General features: G+C 40.3%; 1 protein-coding gene across 4 annotated transcripts in view; it reads left to right on the top strand.

Moving 5' to 3' along the window:
* The first annotated feature begins 649 nt into the window (after positions 1-649).
* EGFLAM (EGF like, fibronectin type III and laminin G domains) overlaps positions 650-19,575 on the top strand; it is a 176,281-nt gene continuing 157,355 nt past the window's right edge. For all 4 annotated transcript variants that reach the window (XM_063083884.1, XM_063083897.1, XM_063083887.1 and 1 more), the window contains exon 1: positions 650-746. In XM_063083884.1, coding sequence (XP_062939954.1) covers positions 650-746 — 97 coding nt within the window. The remainder of the gene's footprint in view (positions 747-19,575) is intronic.

Here is a 19,575-nt window from a genome sequence, read left to right on the forward strand (position 1 = left end):
GGGTCGACGACAGCAACCTTTGAGGTGCTGGGAAAAGTCGCCGAGCAGCTGGTGAAAGCGACCTACAGGGGCGCGACCGGGGGAGGGTCCGGCCAGGGGTGGGGGAGGCGCCCCAAGATTTCAGGGTCAGGGCCGCGGCACAGGGTCCTGGACCCGCAGTCACCTAACTCCTGCCCTGCGTCCGTAGTGGTGGAAGTCGGCCCCTTTCAGGCCCCCGATCTAGGTCACCAGCGGGGAAGGGCTGAGCTGGGGGTCGCCGGAGGGGGTGAGGGGCGGGCCGTCTCCTCCCGAGGTGGGCGAGGAGTGAATTGTTTCAGGGCCTGCCCCTCTCACTTCCACTCGATTGTAATTCCATCCCTGGGCGGGTCGAGCCTCCCTCCCTCCGGCGGCCAGCCGGTCCCTCCCCGTCGCCCCCGCCCCCCGAAAAGCCCAGTCGCTCGGAGCCGGCTTCAGTCCTGCACGCCGACCTCCCGCGGCTGTCCTGCCTCCTTGGACTTCCCCGTCGTTCCTGACCTAGACCCCTCCTCTCAGCCCCCCACCTGCTCAACCCGGCCCGGGGATCCGCGGGGGCCGCGTCCCCAAGTCCCGGGAGACGCCCTTGCCCCGTGCGTCCCGGACTTGGTGAAACTTTGCAGGCGCCAGCGGCGAAATGGATTTAATCCGAGGCGTCTTGCTCCGGCTCTTACTCCTGGCTTCCAGCCTCGGACCCGGCGCTGTGGCGCTCCGAGCAGCTCTCCGAAAACCAGGTAACGCGCTCAGTCCGCCCGTGGGCACCGCGCCCGGAGCGCCCCTGTCCCGCTCCTTGGCGAGGACGCCGAGCGGGCAATGCACCACCGCTCTCTCCCCTGGCCAGCCTCAGCTTAACCGGCTTCAGCTCTAACCAGAGCTGAGAAGAGACTCGAGCCCCCCCCCCCCCACCTCCCCTTCCCCCTTCAAGCCCAGGCGGTTCCAGGGACATTTGTTTATTAAAAGAATGAACAATTTTCCAGGCACAGTAGAGGTGGTGGGCTCTGTCTTTGGCCACAGAGAGCTAAGAGTTGGGGCAGCGATCATGCCTTCTCAATTACAGGGGATTGCAACTGTGCAGAGGAGTCAAAGAGCTCCTCCTGTGTCTCTAAACATCTTCTTGAATTCATATTGTCCAGAGCCCAGCCATTTCCTGTTAAGTGTCTGAAGGTTTGCCTGGAGTCCCCTCTGCCCATCTCCGGTCCTGCCCACGCACTATGTAGGGATGTGGATTCTGCTGGTAGGATCCCCTTCGCCGGTCCTGTTTGTTCAGAAAGAAGCGCCCAGTGGCGCTCATTTTACCCTGTTTTGAGCTCCTGTCTTTGCTCTGCTGCTTTAGACAAAGATATATGCATTGCAGGCTGTTACAAAGGATTGAGGAAAACTTGAAACCACAATAACTTGCATTTCCTCTGATTTTATAGGTAAAAAGTCTTTGTGTATTTTTGTCTACTTTGATTTGACCCTTGTGAGATTATTCAAAGTAGAACATTCTAAACAGTAAAGTTCTAAAAATTGTTTTCCGAATAACGATTTTTATTCTTCTTTGCTGGGACCATATTTAGCATTCCGCAGAATCTGTTTTTTCTTAGCTTACTTTGTAAGCGAGGTTGTCTTATGGGATTAATTATATCTTGTGAACAATGGAAAACAATATAAGTTTATTTGAATGCAGTCTGCAAAACCTCACAGAAAGTGCAGTTTGTCTTCACAAATGTTTCTATAAGAAAGGCAAACCAGGGGAAATTTATTAGAGGACAAAGAAAATAATCTTGGCAGGTTCCCATATGGCTGCTTAAATATTTTGCTGCTCAAGGTTCTCTATCTGGAAATATGACTTGTTGCCTTTCAGTTCTGAGAGTCACCCTCAGTCTTTGGGCTGTATCTATTATCACCTGTGCCTTGTCACCTGCCTTGAAATTTAGGGTCATTATCATAATGTGCACCACATGTAAATTATGAGCTATTTCATTTCTGCACTGTTCAATTCATTTTGGAGATAGTAGCAGCAGTCCAAGGTAGTATTAAATTAAATTGTTTCTCTTCTTGATTGTGCACGACCGCGCACACACACACATGCACACACACACATGCACACACACACATGCACACACACACACCTTCAAGGATTTCAACGAAGGGCTTCTTTTTAACTTTCCTCCTTAAGATAACCACATCATGATCAATTGGATTTTGCAGGTTTACTCACATAAAACCATCTAGTCACAATTTTTGAACAATGCATGGTTGTATCTATAGTTCTGAAGCATGAACAGAGCATGCAATGTTCTTTTAAGGATAGATTTCAATCCATTTGAGCAGAATTTTTAAAAAATATTTTACAAAAGCCTGCTGTATAAAAGTGCTCATACGGTTCATCGTATATCCTTTCTTATTTTTTGTAGTTCCTCTCCTAAAAATATTTTCTACCTGGCTCACTCAGGGTCTCGTTCTGATATTCATGCCATGTTGGCTTCTTTGGTTTTATTGGAAGCATACATAGGATTTTGATAGCAGAAATTCTACCTTTTAAATACTTTGGCATATTAAATACATCAAATTCAAGGTAGAAAGAGTGTTTAGACTAGGTTTAGCCTAGAAGAGCTTTTCATTACTTTATAATTTTATCCAGACACTGGCTTTCAGATCGGAAAGCTGCTCAGATTAAAATGACAGCTACTTCATAAACTTCAGGGGAAATTTTCCTCCTGGGCTCATTTACATCCCTTGGAAAGACTAGTTTTTGATCCGGAAAATTGGTCCAGATTAAAAACTGAATGTGCCCTGCTTGGCTCTGATGTGAACAGCAACCAGTTAATTTATAATCTTCCCCAGACACCAGCAAATCCTGCTAGTATCCATATGGGAGCTTCTTTGTACTTGTTTTCTCACTAGAAATTGGTCTGTATGCAGCACTCTGAAGGTAGCCTGGCATGCTGGCATGCTGGAGCAGTTCTGTTTTATTTGGATAACCCTCCCCCATCTCATCTCCTCACAGTCCTAAATTTACTTTTCATAAGTACAGCTTTGATAGAGAAGTCTTAGATTCAAAGTCAACCTGAAAATTCCCCATCCCCACATACTTCTGTGAGAAAACCAAGTAGCAGCTTCTAGTATGAGTCTCATCTGGGTCCAACACAAGCAACCTCTTCCTCCACCCAAGACAGCTCATCTTCTGGCATTGAACATTAATAAAGAAATCTCTGCATTTGCCAAGACTCAGATGACAGTTTTCAAGTTAAGTCAAATTAAATCACAATAACTAACACTAATTAAGTGCGTGTTACATTGTTCTAAGAGCTTGACACATACTGATTTATTCAATCAACCCAACAGCCTTGAAAGATAGGTACTATTATTATCCCTGCTTTACTGAAGGGAAAATTGTGACTTAGAGAGGTTAAATATCTCACCCAAGGTCACACAACTAGTAAGTGGAGGAATGGGAATTTAGGCTCTGATATTAAGGCCCAAATACTGAGTCTGAGTCCGTAGCAGCCCTGTTTGCAGAGAGGTATGCAGCCTGTCTGGAGGGCATCTTCCTTCAGGCTGAGGATGAAAGCTCTCATGGGTCAGAGCCCTGGGAGCCAGATTAAAGGGTGTTATCCCTATTGTTTTGTGTGGGGAGCCAAAGATATTCTTACAGTTTTGTACGTAAGATATATCCGGGCTTCCAAAGACAGCAGAGCATGTGTGATACTGACATGGAGTTTGGGAAGCTTTGAGAAGCTAATGTCTACTGAGCTCATCCATAAGAATCAGGGGGATAGGCTTACAGGGCACTAGAACAACTTGCTTTGTCTTGGTGAACTCATAAGGATTAAGGCTTGTGGGGGGGTTGGAGGGTCCACTAGAGTACTTGGAGGTAGAAAAAGGGGCCTTTGAAGAACGGGAGGATATAGGACTCCATCATTTCGCCAGGTCTTCACGGTGTGAAAACACAATTATTTGGACATCCTTCATTCCTTTTTAGACTACAAATAAGAATCATAGATCTGGAAGGAAGTAAAGTATCCTCATTTTGCAACTTGGCTGAGGGCAATTAAGTGACTTGCCGAAGTTAACCTCAGAAGCTAAACTGGGCCTAGTCCAGTCCCCAGATCTTCCACCCTCCTGCGTGGTCTCTAGTCTAGTGCTTCTTCCTAACCCTGAGGGAAAGGAGTGTCCAGACGTCTGCTGGAATCAGCATGTGGTAAGCCACCTATGTTCCCACAGGCAGATTGGTAACACTTGTCCTTATCATTATTTTTTTTTAAGTTGGGTTTATTGAGGTATAACTTATAGACAGTAAGTTCATCCTTTTTAGCTGTACAATTTGATAAATTCTAACCAACGTATGCAGTAATGTAACCACCACCACCACACTCAAGATATATAGAACATTTCCATCACCCAGAAATATTCCCCTGTGTCCCTTTGTAGAAAATCTGCCTCCATTCAGCCCCTGGCCATGACTGATCTGATTTCCGTCCCTACAGTTTGCCATTTCCAGTGTGTCACATGTTGTGTCTACCTTCTTTCACTTAGCATAATGCTTTCAGTAAGTGCCATCTATGTTTTGTTGTGTGTTATCAGTAGCTTATTCCTTTTTTATTGCTTAGTAGTAGTTCATTGTATAGATGATAGATTGCCACGTAGTTTGTTTAATCATTCACTAGTTAAGGGATTTTTGAGTTGTTTTTGGTTTTAGGCTATTATGAATATAGCTGCTACACGCCATTATATGCAGGTCTTTGGATGGATATGTGTTTCCATTTCTCTTGGTAAATGGCAGGAGTGAGATTTACTACATCACACGGCAGTTGTATGTTGAACTTTGTAAGAAAACAGCAAACTGTTTTCCACAGTGGCTGTACTGTTTTCCAAAGTGGCTGTACCGTTTTATGCTTCTATCAGCAATGTATGAATGTTCCAGTTGCTCCAAATCCTGTACAGTACTTGGTATAGTTGATTTTTTGTTTTGGTTTTTGTTTGTTTTAGTTATTCTAATAAGTGTGTAGTGGTCTCTCTTCATAGTTTTAATTTGCATTCCCCTAATGACTAATGATATTAAACATTTTTTTCAGGTGTGTCTTTGCCATCCGAATCTTTACTTTGGCGAAATGACAATTTAAATCTTTTGCTGATTTTGTTTTAACTTGGGATGTTTATTATTGAATTTTAGTGTTCTTTGTACGTTCTGGATGCAATTCCTTTATCAGATATTTGTTTTGTAAATATCTGCTTTCAGTATATGGCTTGTCTTTTCATTTTCTTAATGCTCTCTTTCAAAAAGCAGAAGATTTAAATTTTGATAAAGTCCAATTTATTTATTTTTTAAATGGTTCATGCTGTATTTAAAAGCTTAACCCAGGGTTACAAGGATGTTCCTTAGAAGTTTTTTAGGTTTTTCAATTTAGGCCTCTGATTCATTTTGAGTTAATTTTTGTAGGGGGTGTGGGATATAGGTCAAGGTTTATCAGCTTTATTTTATAGGCACTCATGCTTGGTGTGGTGGCAGGAGGCAGTGTCTCAGAGGCAAAGTGATCTTTGGCTTAGAAGGCTTGTTGTAGCTCTCAGCCCACACTGGCTGGCACCATTAAGGGCTGCTCATATCTTTGATATGGTGCTCTCTCTATAAGGTTCTGTCAGTGTAGTTCTTGGGCCTGACCTTGCCATAGCATGTTTGGGCTTAATGCTAAGTGCTCAGGATAGTTGTAGGGGTCTTGGGCGTTGGGGAACGGGTTGGTTGCTGGGCTAAAGACCAGTGCACTGAATCCAAGAGCCTGAGATTTATTTATTTAGACAAAACTCATGGCAATAATCAACTTTCTGGCACAGAGAGAGGGGCTGGAGAACTGCAAGTGGGTCCTGCCTTGTCTTTCTTCCAGTGTGTTCAATTTGCCTGAGGTCCCAGGGTCAGTGGGAAAAGGTCAAGTCAGGGTTCAGAGTTGAAGGTTTTCCCTGGAGGATCTGAGGGTTCACGGTCATCCTTAGCAAGATGCAGGTCTCTAATATTTTCCTTTCCACTTTCCCAGCATTTCTCTATCTAAAAAAATTAGACTAAAATGAAGATCTAGGGAAATTCAGGAAACAACAACAACCACAAAACAACAACCACCACCAAAAGCCTGGAAGAGAAGAGTTAACTTGTGGACAATGCACCTTGGTGGTTGATGGTGGAGATACATGTCTGTCTAGGTGATTTCTGCTGCTGCTAGTGTGAGGCTGAATGGCTAAGGAGTCAGGGGCCAGGAGCTGAGGGTCATCCTGGTCTGCTTCCCGGTGTCACCCTGATCAACTTGGAGTGCAAAGGAGACTGATTACTTTTTCCCATATAGCTGTCATCCAAGTTCCTTTCCCAAAGTATGTAATTTGGGTGATTCATCTCTTTTGCATGTCCCTCCTGTCCCCTTTCCAGTCAACTGTACTCCATCACAGTTCTGATCCAGATTGTCTTGCTTCTTAGGGAAAAACTGGAGCTCACAAAGGCCACCAGGGATATATATATATAGGGATATATACAAGGATATATACAGAGATACATCTCCAGCATATATATCCTCAGCACCTAGCTACTAGTATTTCATGCAATTCAGGTACTATGGCAGAAACTATTTTCCTCTAATTCTTCATTTCATCAGCCTTCCTCCTCTCCTATTGATTTCTACATTGTTTACAATCCCTATAAATAATGAACCCCCTCTCTTTTTCCCCCAGTGCTCTGTACATTCAGAGAAACTTCTCTAGTAACAAAACATAGAAATGATCCCTGAAAGTATAGTCTTAAGAATTACCTCTCTCTCTCAGTCTCTTTTCTTTCTGTCTTTCCTTTGATTTTCTGTGAGAAAAAGGGACAGAGAAGTCAAGATCAGGGGTAAATGTAGTTTAACCTGAGGCATTACTTGTTTCTCAGAATTTTTTCTCCAGGAAGAATGACTTGGCCAGAAAGGAACTGAGTAGTGTTTTTTGTTTATTTTTTCTTACCCAGAGCCCAGGGCTTTAATAACATTGTAATTCTTTTGGGAATAGTTGTCCATCTGCTCATGAGCTACTACAGCCCAAAAGTGGTCCAGTGATCCTGAGCTAGATTTCTGAAAGACAGGGACTCAAGTGTCTGAGGCTGAGTAGGTGGAACCTTAGCTTCCACAGGACTATCCTGTGAATATTTTGTGTTCTCCTGCCTCCCCCACTGGGCAAGCAGTATTGTAGTTTTTCCCAGATGACGAAATGAATGATGTGATGTCTTGATTGCAGCAGAAAAATCTTTTGAGCCAGCCAAGACCTCTGCCACTTGTCTTTGCCACTGTGTGTCAAGTTGCACATTTTGGAAGTGTACCTGTGTTTCAGGCATAGAAGAAGGGAATAGGTGAGCCTAAATGGCAGTATGTAGAGGAAACCACCCAAGTTCATCTTTGATTCCATCGATTGGAGACCTGTCTTTTGAAGAAGGATGGCAGAGTGTGGCTTCAGCCTCCTGAAATGAGCTAGGAGACATTTGCCTCCTTACAGAACCCCTGGTCTCACGGTGGAAAGAGGGACTCAGGTGAGTCAAATCAAATTCTGCCAGCAGAGGGCGCACTTACCAGCGCTGGCTCTGAGCAGGTCTCCTCAACTTCCTATGTGGATAAGAAATTTTAGAGTGCATCCCAGGCATCTGCCTTTTTAAACAAGAACTTCAGGTGACTCGATGCAGCTGGTTAACAGTCTACACTTTGAGACATGCGAGTTTGGGCTCCCCCTTTACCCACCTTTCCTTGGTCCCTCCAGCTGGGTACTCTGTACTACACTGTCAGTCCCCATTTTGTTCACTGACATGAACCTGTCACTGCTAGCAGCAACACCTTGCTCTGGGCATCTTGCTGTGGGCTCATGGGTATTTTCATCAGAACAACACGTGCTTAGACTCTCAGTTGGCTGCACAAAGGAGGGAAACCCTGCAGTGGCGTTAACAAAAAGCCCTGTGGTATTCTATATAACCAACCCCTCCCCTCTACTCTCTCCCACCTTCCCTTTGCCCCACAGGGCTTGTTCTTTCAGCCTCCAAGGCTGGCTTCTCCTGGCTGAGCAGGAAGGCTTGGTTGAGAGCACACACTTTGATATGCCATGAATTTGGGCTCAGGTTCTGACACTTTTTTATTAGTTACTTGGTGACACTGGGCAGGTTATATAGGGTCTGTAAGCTTCAGTTTCCTTTTCTGTAAAAATAGGATAAGGAAAGAACCTACCATATAGGGTTGCTGGGAAGGTTAAATATGGTTGTGTGTGTACCAGGGCATTAAAAAGGATTAGAAGATTGAGGTTTGAGAGCAATATTTAAGACGTTGGGATTGTTTAATCTGGACAAGGAAAAAAACCTAATATATATATATATATATATATATATATATATATAAATAAATAAATAAATAAATAAATAAAATATATATATATATATATATATATATGTTTCCAGGCATCAGAAGTAATAAACACAGGTATTTATGATTTCATGTACTTTTCATCCTTTTCCATACATGTTGATGTGTGCTTACATGTGATTTAATTTGTATTGAGTTGTAAAATTTTGCAGATAAATTTAATTCACAAATCAGAATGACTCTGTGGTCAACCAGCCTTGATTTTTGGTTTGGAAAATGAAGCTGACAAGTGTATGGGCTTGCTTGAATGGATTACCTTTGCAAAATAATAACCTCTAGGGTGATGGACCATTTCTGCCTGGCAGTCTTGGGGAAGGTTTTGCAGAATGTGGTATGGGGAGCAGCTATTCCTGAAAGAGTATTATCCAGATTGATATGTTACTGGGAGTTAATGAAAGTCTGTGAAGCTAGAAAGCTAAGAAATGGTTCAGGTCTTGCTCAATGATGTGTAAATTGGAGTAATTCAGGAGCCACTTCCAGTGACATAGGGAGACTAGGCTCAGTCCACTTCCTACTAATGATTCTTCCATTTCTTCAGCTGCAAAAAGCCCCTACTTACCCCAGATGACTCCACCAGCATTTTGTTTCGCTTTATTTTCAGAATCAAAGGAAATAATGCAGACTAGTGCTTTGAAAGAGCTGAAGTGCTACATAAGGATAAGATATTATTATCTAACAATAGAGATAGTAATTATTATTACCTTAACCAACCAGATGAAGTAAAGATAGACTTTCTGAGGCTTTGATCTCATTTCCACTCTCTCCCTTCTCCACTCCCCTAAAGACACTTGACAATTCTTTCTTCTTCTGACTCTGCAAATCCTGAGCAATTTAAATTTTAACACTTGTATTTGCTGACAGGGCACCCAAAATCCCGAATCAGATTTAATGCAATGTTAATGCTATTTATTTTTCTTGGTGTAATAGTCTATATTAGCCATTTAATGGTTTACATTGTGCAAAAGGCATTGTATCAGCAGGCACTTTTCTGTAACATCTGGGCAGTTGGAAACATAATACTTAAATACAACCTGAGTTTAAAGCCTTCCATGGACAGATGGCTAATTTTATTGATCTAGTCTTACACTTAGGAATAGATCCCGTGATCCTTTGCTTGTAGTTCTTGGAGCGAGTAGAGAAATAAATAAAATGGGTGATGGCTGTGAATTAGGCACCTGTTATGTGGTCTGTGATTTATTTTTTAAATACTTCAGTATAAATGATGACTATGTGAATTACTTTAATCTCTACCCTAGGGGAGCTTAGTTAGCATTTGAAGTAATTCGGGCTAGAAAGCACCACTCTGACATAAGCATTTATATCTATTTTCAGCTCTTGGTGACTGAGTGGTACCAGTGGCTAAACATATGGAATTTCACTTCTGCCTTAGGCAGGAATCCACACTCCAGGGCTGGTTAGTTTTCATTTAAAGAATTTTACTATGAAGTCTTCTTTCAAAGTGGCTGCTAAAATAGTTAGAATAACGTTTTAAAAAATTCATACTAAAGGGCTTGTTAATTAGGATAAATTATGTTAGATATAATGTTTTCATTAGTGAAATATGTGATTAGCTGGAAGGACATGTACACATGTCCCTTTATGTTTGCATGGGCAGAGTAAGAGTGCAGCAAGCCAAGCAGTTAAGCTACTTTGGAGTGACTGACTAGAGAGTGTTTCTCTCATATAACAGGAGACTCATTTGCCTGGTCCCCTAGATGATTTCCTGATCTTGTCATTAGAATATTGATGTGTCTGCCTCAGCCTGCTGTAACAAACAACTCCAAATCTTGGTGGCTTGACACAAACTTATTTTTCATTTATTCTATGTCCAAAGTGGATGTTCCTGTTTGACAGCACCCCAGGGCTGCTCACCTTCAAATGTTGACTTGAAGATCTGAGTCATTTTATCTTTGATACCTCTATCTTGTAATGCCACCATCCTCAAAATGGACCTCTGTGGTGGCAGGTGAAGAGAAAGAAGACTCGTGTGAGAGATTTTATGTGTCAGATGAGAACAAGGTCTGGTGGCCCCGATTTAACTGTGAGGTCTCTGGGAGATGTAGCTCAGCTGTGTACACAGGAAGAAGATGAATCAGGTATGGCAGACTGTCTCTGGTGCAGTGCTTTGGCATTCCTGAAAGGACAAAGAAGAGACATCACATCAAATGTGTGAGAGCAGGTTGTATGACAATTTTTGTGTCTTCTTGCTCATGGATATGTGTACTGAATATGTGGCAGAATTTGGCCTGGAATTTGCTTCCATTTTAGCATACAACCTGGTTGAAAAGCAAATAGTGACCATCTATTGTTGGAGGTCACCATAATTTAACAAAAGAACCTAAAAACTTGAGCCCTCAAATTGCCTTATGTCAGTTTATAGTGGGGTCTAAAAATATGAATATGGCAAAGAGAAGATGTGCTATATGTTGCTGTATGTTTCCTAAAAAAAGTAAAATTTATCCCTTTTAAAAAGTAACACAATCACCCAGTGGATTAGAGTGAATTTCTAAGGCCCAACAACTAGAACTCTCGTTTTTCCCCCCATAATTTTCTAGAAACTTCTTCTATTTGTGACCCATAACAAAAAGGACTGTTCACAGTAGAATAATTTATTCAGTGAGAGATGATTCTTAAGATACGAAAATCGTTTTTTAGACACCACAGCCAGCTTTGACAAGGATGAAATGGTGTGGACTGATCCCAATGAAAACAAATCGATACATGTGGTTGAACCACTGTCCTTCCATAGAAATGATCTCATTTGATCTCTGTAATCCTTGCCCCAGTGGGAAGTCAGGGCATATGACTTAGCGAAAAGAAAACAGGCATAGCCAGGACACGAACCCAGGTTGTTCAACCCTTAGCCGTTGTTTCTTCCCATCAACCCAGAGATGTTTCTGCAGGTAAAGGATAGGTGTGTGATCACTGCAGTGTGCCTGAGCCTAGCTCTGCAGCCAAGAGGGACCTAGCCAATGAATCATTCTCCTAATCTAGGCTTCACTTGGAAAGGCTCCATGCATATCATGGGACATTCTGTAGAATGACCTGCGACTGTTTTCAGTCATGCTCCTTGTTGGTTGGTATGCAGGGAAACTGGCTAGTTTTGCAAAATATTTGATGACTTCAGGGCTGTTTCCAACTGAGAAGCAGCTATGGCAGCTGGAAGATAGTCCCAGAATCCTCCCAGATGTCTCCTACGGAAGATCCTTTTGGGGTCTCAGGGACCACCCAGATGACTCAGCCTGGCTTTGAAGCTTTCCATCCTTTCACTATTCAGCCATACTTTTTAGTAGCAACTGATATTTGCTAGACCTTCTGTGTGACACATTTCAAGGTTTATCATTCAAGTCTCAAGGCTCTCTGTTAGTTTCTCAAATATCTCTTTGATGTTCTAGGAGCTCTTTATTTAAATAAATAAGCCACTAGGTTGGAAAAAGAAGCATTCGTTTGATAGCTATTTAATTAAATTAAATTAATTTATCTATTTAATGTTTTGTTTTCTTTTTATTGGTTATGAATATTCATTTTAAAGTAATTGATAAGCTTTGGCCACAACCTATATACATAATACCCATCCCTTCAGCTTTGAAGAATTGTGACAAGACACCAATCAGATAGACCTGGATTTGAATTCTACCTTTAAAATTTATTGCTGTTTGATCCCAGATAGTTAGTTTCTTTATATCTTAGATTTCTCATCTGAAATTTAAGGTCCATAATAACTACCATAAGGGTTTTGTGTAGTAGTAAATGAGATAATATGACGACTGGAGATACATCTGAGAAAGTACCTAAACATTTGGTACATAATGGGCACTCCAAAGTTAGTACATATTAATTAGATTCATTATGGTTTATAGAGTTTATATAGTGGTAGAAATGGTAGTTTTTCCATATTTGATGTTATCTCAAATATTGACAACATTAACACAAGTGTGTAATTGAGCTTGGATGCCCATGAAAATGGAAATAAAAAGAATTTTATTTCCTTAATTTCATATTACAGATTCTAGGAGCTTATTTCCCCAAATGATGACTTTTGGTGTCTAGATTAGTCATAAAGTTTATATCATTTATGAAAGAACTGGAGTCAGCTTCAAGTTTAATTAAAACAGCTAACATTTGTTTTGAGCTTTGTACAAAATCAAGAGGAAAGTATCAAGCCACTGTAGCAGTAATAGATTTTAATGTAGCAAATGTATAGCAGCCTACACAAAAATAAGTGTTTTGAAGTTCGAATATTAAAAATATACCTTAGTTATTTTCTTTACTGTGGTATTAAGAGAATAAATGTAAAACATATTTCTATGAGGTCTGCTCTCTCCTTATTTTGATTCAACTATACTTTCTGCCAGAATGGTCTTCGCAAAACTCAGTTCTAATCTTGTCACTCTTGTGTTTAATATTCTTTTCTGGCTTTCTACTGTCTCCAAATTTTAAATTTTAAAGGGCATCTGAAGTCTGTCACAATATGGCCCCAACTTACTTTCCTGTCTTCTTGCTGAATACACGGCCTGTATTCCAACCAAACTAGATTATTTACTACTCCATAGACCTCGTTGCTTTTCCAATGCTGTTTGTTGTCCGCATGTTGATCTGCCCCCTTGGAATGTCCTTCTCCCATCTCTGCCTGAAGAAATACAACAACCCTTCAAAGCATGGCTCAATTGCCCCCTGCTCTGTGAGATCTTAGTGTGTCCTCTCAGCCAGAAGCCATCAACTCTTCTCCCATTTTACCTGGTATTATGTTATCGGTGTACCTGACTCATGTCTTCCATTAGATTTGTAACTATGTCAAGAAAAGCACCATGACTACTTTACTTATTATGTATCCCCTCCATTTCCTGGTGGAATGTCTTGTATGTGACTGTCCTTCACAGATAGCTATGGAATGGAAAATGATGGCCTCGTTTTGGGCAAATATGTTTTCACATCGTGTAATTAATTTGATCCTGCTCCCAGCTCCTGAATTCATTTCCTTCCTCAATACAGCACAATATGGAAAAGGTGTCACTTCCATGTGTCAACATTTTTGCTCAACCTATGCAGACATTTGAAAACCCACACTGCAGTATGATTTAGAGAAGGGAGTGCCCCAGGGAGTCAGTCTGCAGCAGTATGTAATTTAAATCCCACCTACATGCTGCCAAAGGCTATTGGAATTATGGAGTTTTAAGGAGCCTCTGATTGAGTCCATGCTGTGAAATATGTGATTTTCAATAACCAGAGAACAGGAAGAGTTTGAAGTAACGTGGGGCTGCCTCAGACCTGCTTTTTATCATGTCTTCGAGGTTAAGAAGCAAAAGCAATGCCGTTTACTCATACATCAAAAGATAGTGGGTAAGGAGGGGCTAAAATAGTCCAATGTTCTACACCCCTTCTTCTCCTCATCTGTCTTTGAAGTCAAAGGAAAATGAGGCTTGTGTGGGAATGGCATCAGAGGTATGATTAAAAAGACCAAGTTGCAGGAGAAGGGATAAAGCTAGTCCATCTCCCATAATGAGATTAGACCTTGAGGTCATAAGGAAAACAGTACTCCAGTTCTTCAACATTTTTCTTCAGTTTTATTGTGCTGACCCTGGCTTGCTTACAAAGATCAATTCTGCAATCCCTGGAAAGTAAAGCAGCCAAAAGTTAGAGTGTTTGCAAAGATTTTTTCAGTCTGTGTTGTATCAACATGCCTGATAAAATGAAAGTTGCAATGTAGCCCCATTGAAAGCAACCAATTGATTGACCCATTCATCAATTGACCACTTGATATCTATCTCTATATATGTACACACATACACAAAGTAGAGCTGGAAAAAAGCTGCATTATAATAGCAATTAAACTAATTTGCATAATAATAGCAAAATGAACTAAGTAAATGACACGATGCGGAAGTATTGGGGGATGTGTACTGATGTCTGAAATTTACTTTGAAACACATTTTATAAGAGTTAGTCGAGGAGCACAGAGCTAGATGGTGGAATAGGACTCTCCAGTGATGATCTCCCCCAGAAATATCAACTTGAACAACTATCCACACATGAAAATACCTTCACCACAGCCATGGAAAGCAAGTGAAAGATCACAGTGAGAAAAGATGCATTGAAGAGGGTAGAAAGGATAGTTTTACATTGTCTGCATCACCTCTCACCCAACTCCAGACAGCATAGTGCAGAGAGATACCATCTTCTTGAGGAAAAGAGAAGAAAGTAAGCATAGGACTTTGTCTTGGACCCCCATACTGGGCCTGTCACAATAAAACCTAGCACCAGGCAGACCCCTATGGCTCCTGACTTCAGGTTGGTATCTGCAGACTGGGTCTCTAGACCAGCCCCAGAGCCTGTAGCCCCTGTGAGATGGATTTGAGTTCCAGCCTGTGTCACTGCCAAACAACTGTAATGACATTGGGCTCCAAATAACCCACAGTGACAGGTAGGCCTCAGCAGCCATAGGCTTCAAATACACCTCAGTACTGCACCAGCCTTGGTGGCCACAGGAATCCAGCTTGGCACTGCACTGGCTGTGGTGGTCCTGGGCTCAGGGCTTTCCTTAGTGCTGCAATGGCTGCAGCAGTCATGGGCTTACGAAACAAACTGCTTAAAATAACCTGTTATAACAATAAGATGTTTTCTGTAAGCCTCACAGTAACCACAAAACAAAAACCTATAATAGATACACTAAGAACAAATGCATGGAATCAAAGCCTTCTACTAGAGAAAATCATTTAACCACAAAGGAGTTCAATAAGAGAGGAAGAAAGGAAGAAATGATCTACAAAACAACTAGAAAACAATTAACAAAATGGCAATAGTAAGTCCTTACCTATCCATAAGACATACAGTGGCTAAATGGAAACAAAACAAAACAAAACAAAAAACCAAGATCCATCTGTATGCTGCATGGTCATCCAATCTAATCACCTCTTCAAAGGCCCCCAACTTTCAATTACCATAATAGGATTTTTCACCCTCAACAGTTACAGGGGAATAAGCTTCTAATATATGAACTTAGGGGGACACAGTTTAATCAATCCACAGCAAACACAAAAACATTAGAATACTTAAGAATCAATTTAACCAAGGAGGTGAAAGATCTCTGCACTGAAACTATAAAAAACTGATGAAAGAAATTGAAGAAGACACAAATAAATGTAAGGATATACCATGTTCATGGATTGGAAAAATTAATATTGTTGAAATGTTCATACCACCCAAACTGATCTACAGATTCAATGTAATCCCTATCAAAATACCAACACAGAAATAGAAAAAACAATCCTAAAATTCACATAAAACCACAGAAGATCTCAAATAGCCAAAGCCATATTGAGTAAAAAGAAGAAAGCTGGAGGCATCACACTAACTGACTTCAAAATACACTGCAAAGTTACAGTAACTGAAACACTATGGCACAGGTATAAAAAAAAGACACATAGACAAATGGAATAGAATAGAGAGCACAGAAATAAATCCACACATTTATGGGTAACTGATTTTTGACAAAGTACCAAGAACACACAATGAGGAAAAGACAGTCTCTTCAATAAATGGTGCTGGAATAACTGAACAACCTTATGCAGAAGAATGAAATTAGACCCTTGTCTCTCACTGTGTACAAAAATCAACTCAAAATGGACTAAAGACTTAAATGTTAGAAATGAAACTGTGAAACTCCTAGAAGATAGCATAGGGAAAAGCTCTATGATATCAGTCTGGGTGATAATATTTTGGATATGACCTCAAAAGCACAGGCAACAAAAGCAAAAATAGACAAATGGGATTACATCAAACTAAAAAGTTTTTGTACAGGAAAGGAAACAATCAACAGGGTGAAGAGACAACCTACAGAATGGGAGAATATATTTGCAAACTATACATCTGTTAAGGGATTAATATCCAAAATACATACAGAACTCAAAAAACTCAAGAGCAAGAAAACAAATAACCCAATTAAAAATGGGCAAAAGATCTGAATAGACATTTCTCAAAAAAAGACATGCAGATGGCCAACAGGTATATGAAAAAATGTGCAACATCGCTAATTACCAGGGAAATGCAAAGCAAAATCACAATGAGGTATTATCTCATTCCTGTTAGAATGACTATTATTAAAAAGAAAAAAGATAAAGGTATTGGTAAGGATGTGGAAAAAAGGGAACCTTTACACACTGTTGGTGGGAATGTAAATTAATGTGATTATAGCCATTATGGAAAACAGTATGGAGGTTCCTCAAAAAGTAAAAATAGAACTACCATAGGATCCAGCAATCTTACTACTAGGTACATATCTAAAGGAAATAAAATCTGTGTGTCGAAGAGATATCTGAACTCTCATGTTTATTGCTGCATTATTCACAATAGCCAAGATACAGAATTAACCTAAGTCTTCATTAACAGATGAATGTATAAAGAAAATTAGATATATTTGCAGAATGGAATACTATTGAGCTATAAAAAAGTAGAAAATTCTGTCATTTGTGATAACATGGATGAACCTGGAGGGTGTTATGTTAAGTGAAATAAGCCAAGCATAGAAAAACAAATATGTCATGATCTCACTTATATGTGGAATCTAAATAGGTAGTAGAATGGGGGTTACCAAGGGGGGTTTGGGTGGTGGGGAGGGAAGGTTGTAGACATGCTGGGCAAAGGATACATATCTGTGGTTAGATAGGAGAAATAAGTTCAAGAGATCTGTTATACACATGGTGACTGTAGTTAATGATGATATACTGTATGGTATTCTTAAAAACTGCAAAGAGAGTGGATGTTAAGTGTTCTCACCACAAAAATAACTGTGTGAGGCAATGTTTGTTGATCAGTTAGATTAACCATTTCACAATGTATATATACTTCAAAACATCATGTTGTGCAAGATAAATACATACAATTTATGTGTTAATTTTTTAAAAAGTCTAAAAAAGAAGTAAAAACCAACAAGATTCACTGATGAATAGAAAGAGGAATAGATTGTTGGATAGATATGCAATAAAGAAAGGATAAGAAATATTAATGGTAGCATCCAAGTGGTGAGCATCTAAAATTCACTCTAAAATTCTTTTACTTTTCTATATGTTTGAATATTTTTATAATAAAGTATTATGAAAGATGAACTAAGTAGTATTAAGGAAACAAATGACTGCACATTTCTACCCATAAAGAGTGAAGTTGCAGCAGGTTCTGCTCTGCACCTGCATACGGGTGGCTTTGCTATGTTCATCCTGCTCCACACTGTGCATTTACTCTCTGTTCTTCTCTGCCCTGCCCCAGGCTGCACCTGCAAGGACCTGGCCTCACCAGGCTACATCAGCCCAGTCCTTTGCCCTCTGGCTTCTTCTGGTTCAGCCAGTGGAAGGCACTGGAAGGAGATCAGAGGACAGCAGGGGAGAGAATCTGTCCCTATCCCCCAATTCTTCCCTACTTTGGTACTGCTTCACCAGCAGCATCTGTGTTTCTCTGAAACTACAGCTCCTGGCTCTCCATGGCTTTCAGTGCTTACTGGCTCCAGGAACACTATTTCTCCAGTTGCACTTTAGCCCTAGGTGCAGTAACAGCATCTTACTGGCGCTGCTCTCTGGGTGTAGCAATATCCCCAGTGTTCCTTAAAGCTGTTCACACCTCTGTAAGAAGTCTTTTAATTAAAATCTTTTTTTAATTAAGTAAATTCTTTTTCCTGCTGGGATCCTAATTGATACCTTTGGTACTACAGCTTTGTACTATATGCCCTATTTCTACTATTTTCCTCCTTAGGCATAACTGTATGGTTTTGATTTGTATTTAGCTTGCATTCAGAACTCTCTGAGGATCAGGTCTGATTTAGCTTAAGCATGCCTGCTGTAAATTCATGGAGTAACTACAGTGTAATGGAAACCTTGATCTTTTGAGGATGAGCTTATCCTCTGGGCCCAAATCTCCTGGCCATTTGTATATGAGGATACTGAGACTGATGTATTCTTGGCTGTGTGGTGTTGAGAAATTCTGTGAATAAGTTCTAGAGATCTCTTGTACAGCATTGTACCTATAGTCAACAATATTGTATTTTACACTTAAAAATCTATTAAGAGGGTAGATCTGACCACAATCATTCTTACCACAATAAAATAAAAACAAAAATTAAAAAAATATATTGCTCCTGTCACATATATTATGCTAAGTTTTGATGAATGTATTAACTAAATTAAAAGATAAGCTAGCATTGCCAGATAAAATACAGGGTGCCAGTTGAATTTGAATCTCAGATAAACAACAAATACTTTTATTAAAAAAATGTATTGGCTCAAACAAATATTTTGTTTGTGGGACCAATAAATCATTGCATGGGACCAAAATATGCATGGGACCAATAAATACCCCCCCAAATCATTGTTTATCTGAAGTTCCAATTTAACTGGACATTCTGTTTCTGTTTACTAAATCTGGCAACCCTAATCATATCATAATCACAGTAATGTGTCATGTTATGTTTTCTTAATCTCCGTGCCCCTCATACCTGAGGGGAATAGCCATGTGTATGTGGAAGCGCCATAGGGAGGAGACTGTACATGACATTTGGGAGAATACCAATAGGAATTTGAATCTGGATTCCATCATTTACCAGCCAGGTGAAATGGGGCCAGAGAATTCACCTTCTACATGATTTACCTCTCTACTCCAATGAAATGAGTTCACTACGTAAGAAGTGCAGATTTTCTGTACGACTGACCAAATCAGTTTTACTATTCTTGATACAATGTAGCAGCTAAATAAGGTAATGTTATTTTATTATTCGCTTTATTCAAATAAAAATAATTTAAATTGGAAAAATTCTAAGAAAACAGATGTTTCTGGACACATTGAAGTGAAGGGAAGATATTTCTTCATCTCTTGAGAAAGTCCCCCTAAACCAAAACTAACCACTGAAAATCCAGTGAATTTGACCTAAAGGGAATGACCACAACAAGCTTGGACTTTCTCCCACTGCTGTTTAGGTTTAGCTTTTTGCTGATTTTTATGCTCTTGATGTTTCTTAGACTGTGTTCTGAGTTCTTGGCTATGAATATCTTGTACCTCATATTCTACTGATTAGTAGAATTGGCAATGCTTATTACTCAAAGTAAAAAGAATTAATCAGGTCACACACATGGTCATAATTTGGGTACCCCAAAAACAGAACTTAAGACAAAGATTTGAATGAAAATAGTTT

Source organism: Cynocephalus volans, chromosome 2 (assembly GCF_027409185.1).
Source record: "Cynocephalus volans isolate mCynVol1 chromosome 2, mCynVol1.pri, whole genome shotgun sequence".
Taxonomy (NCBI): domain Eukaryota; kingdom Metazoa; phylum Chordata; class Mammalia; order Dermoptera; family Cynocephalidae; genus Cynocephalus; species Cynocephalus volans.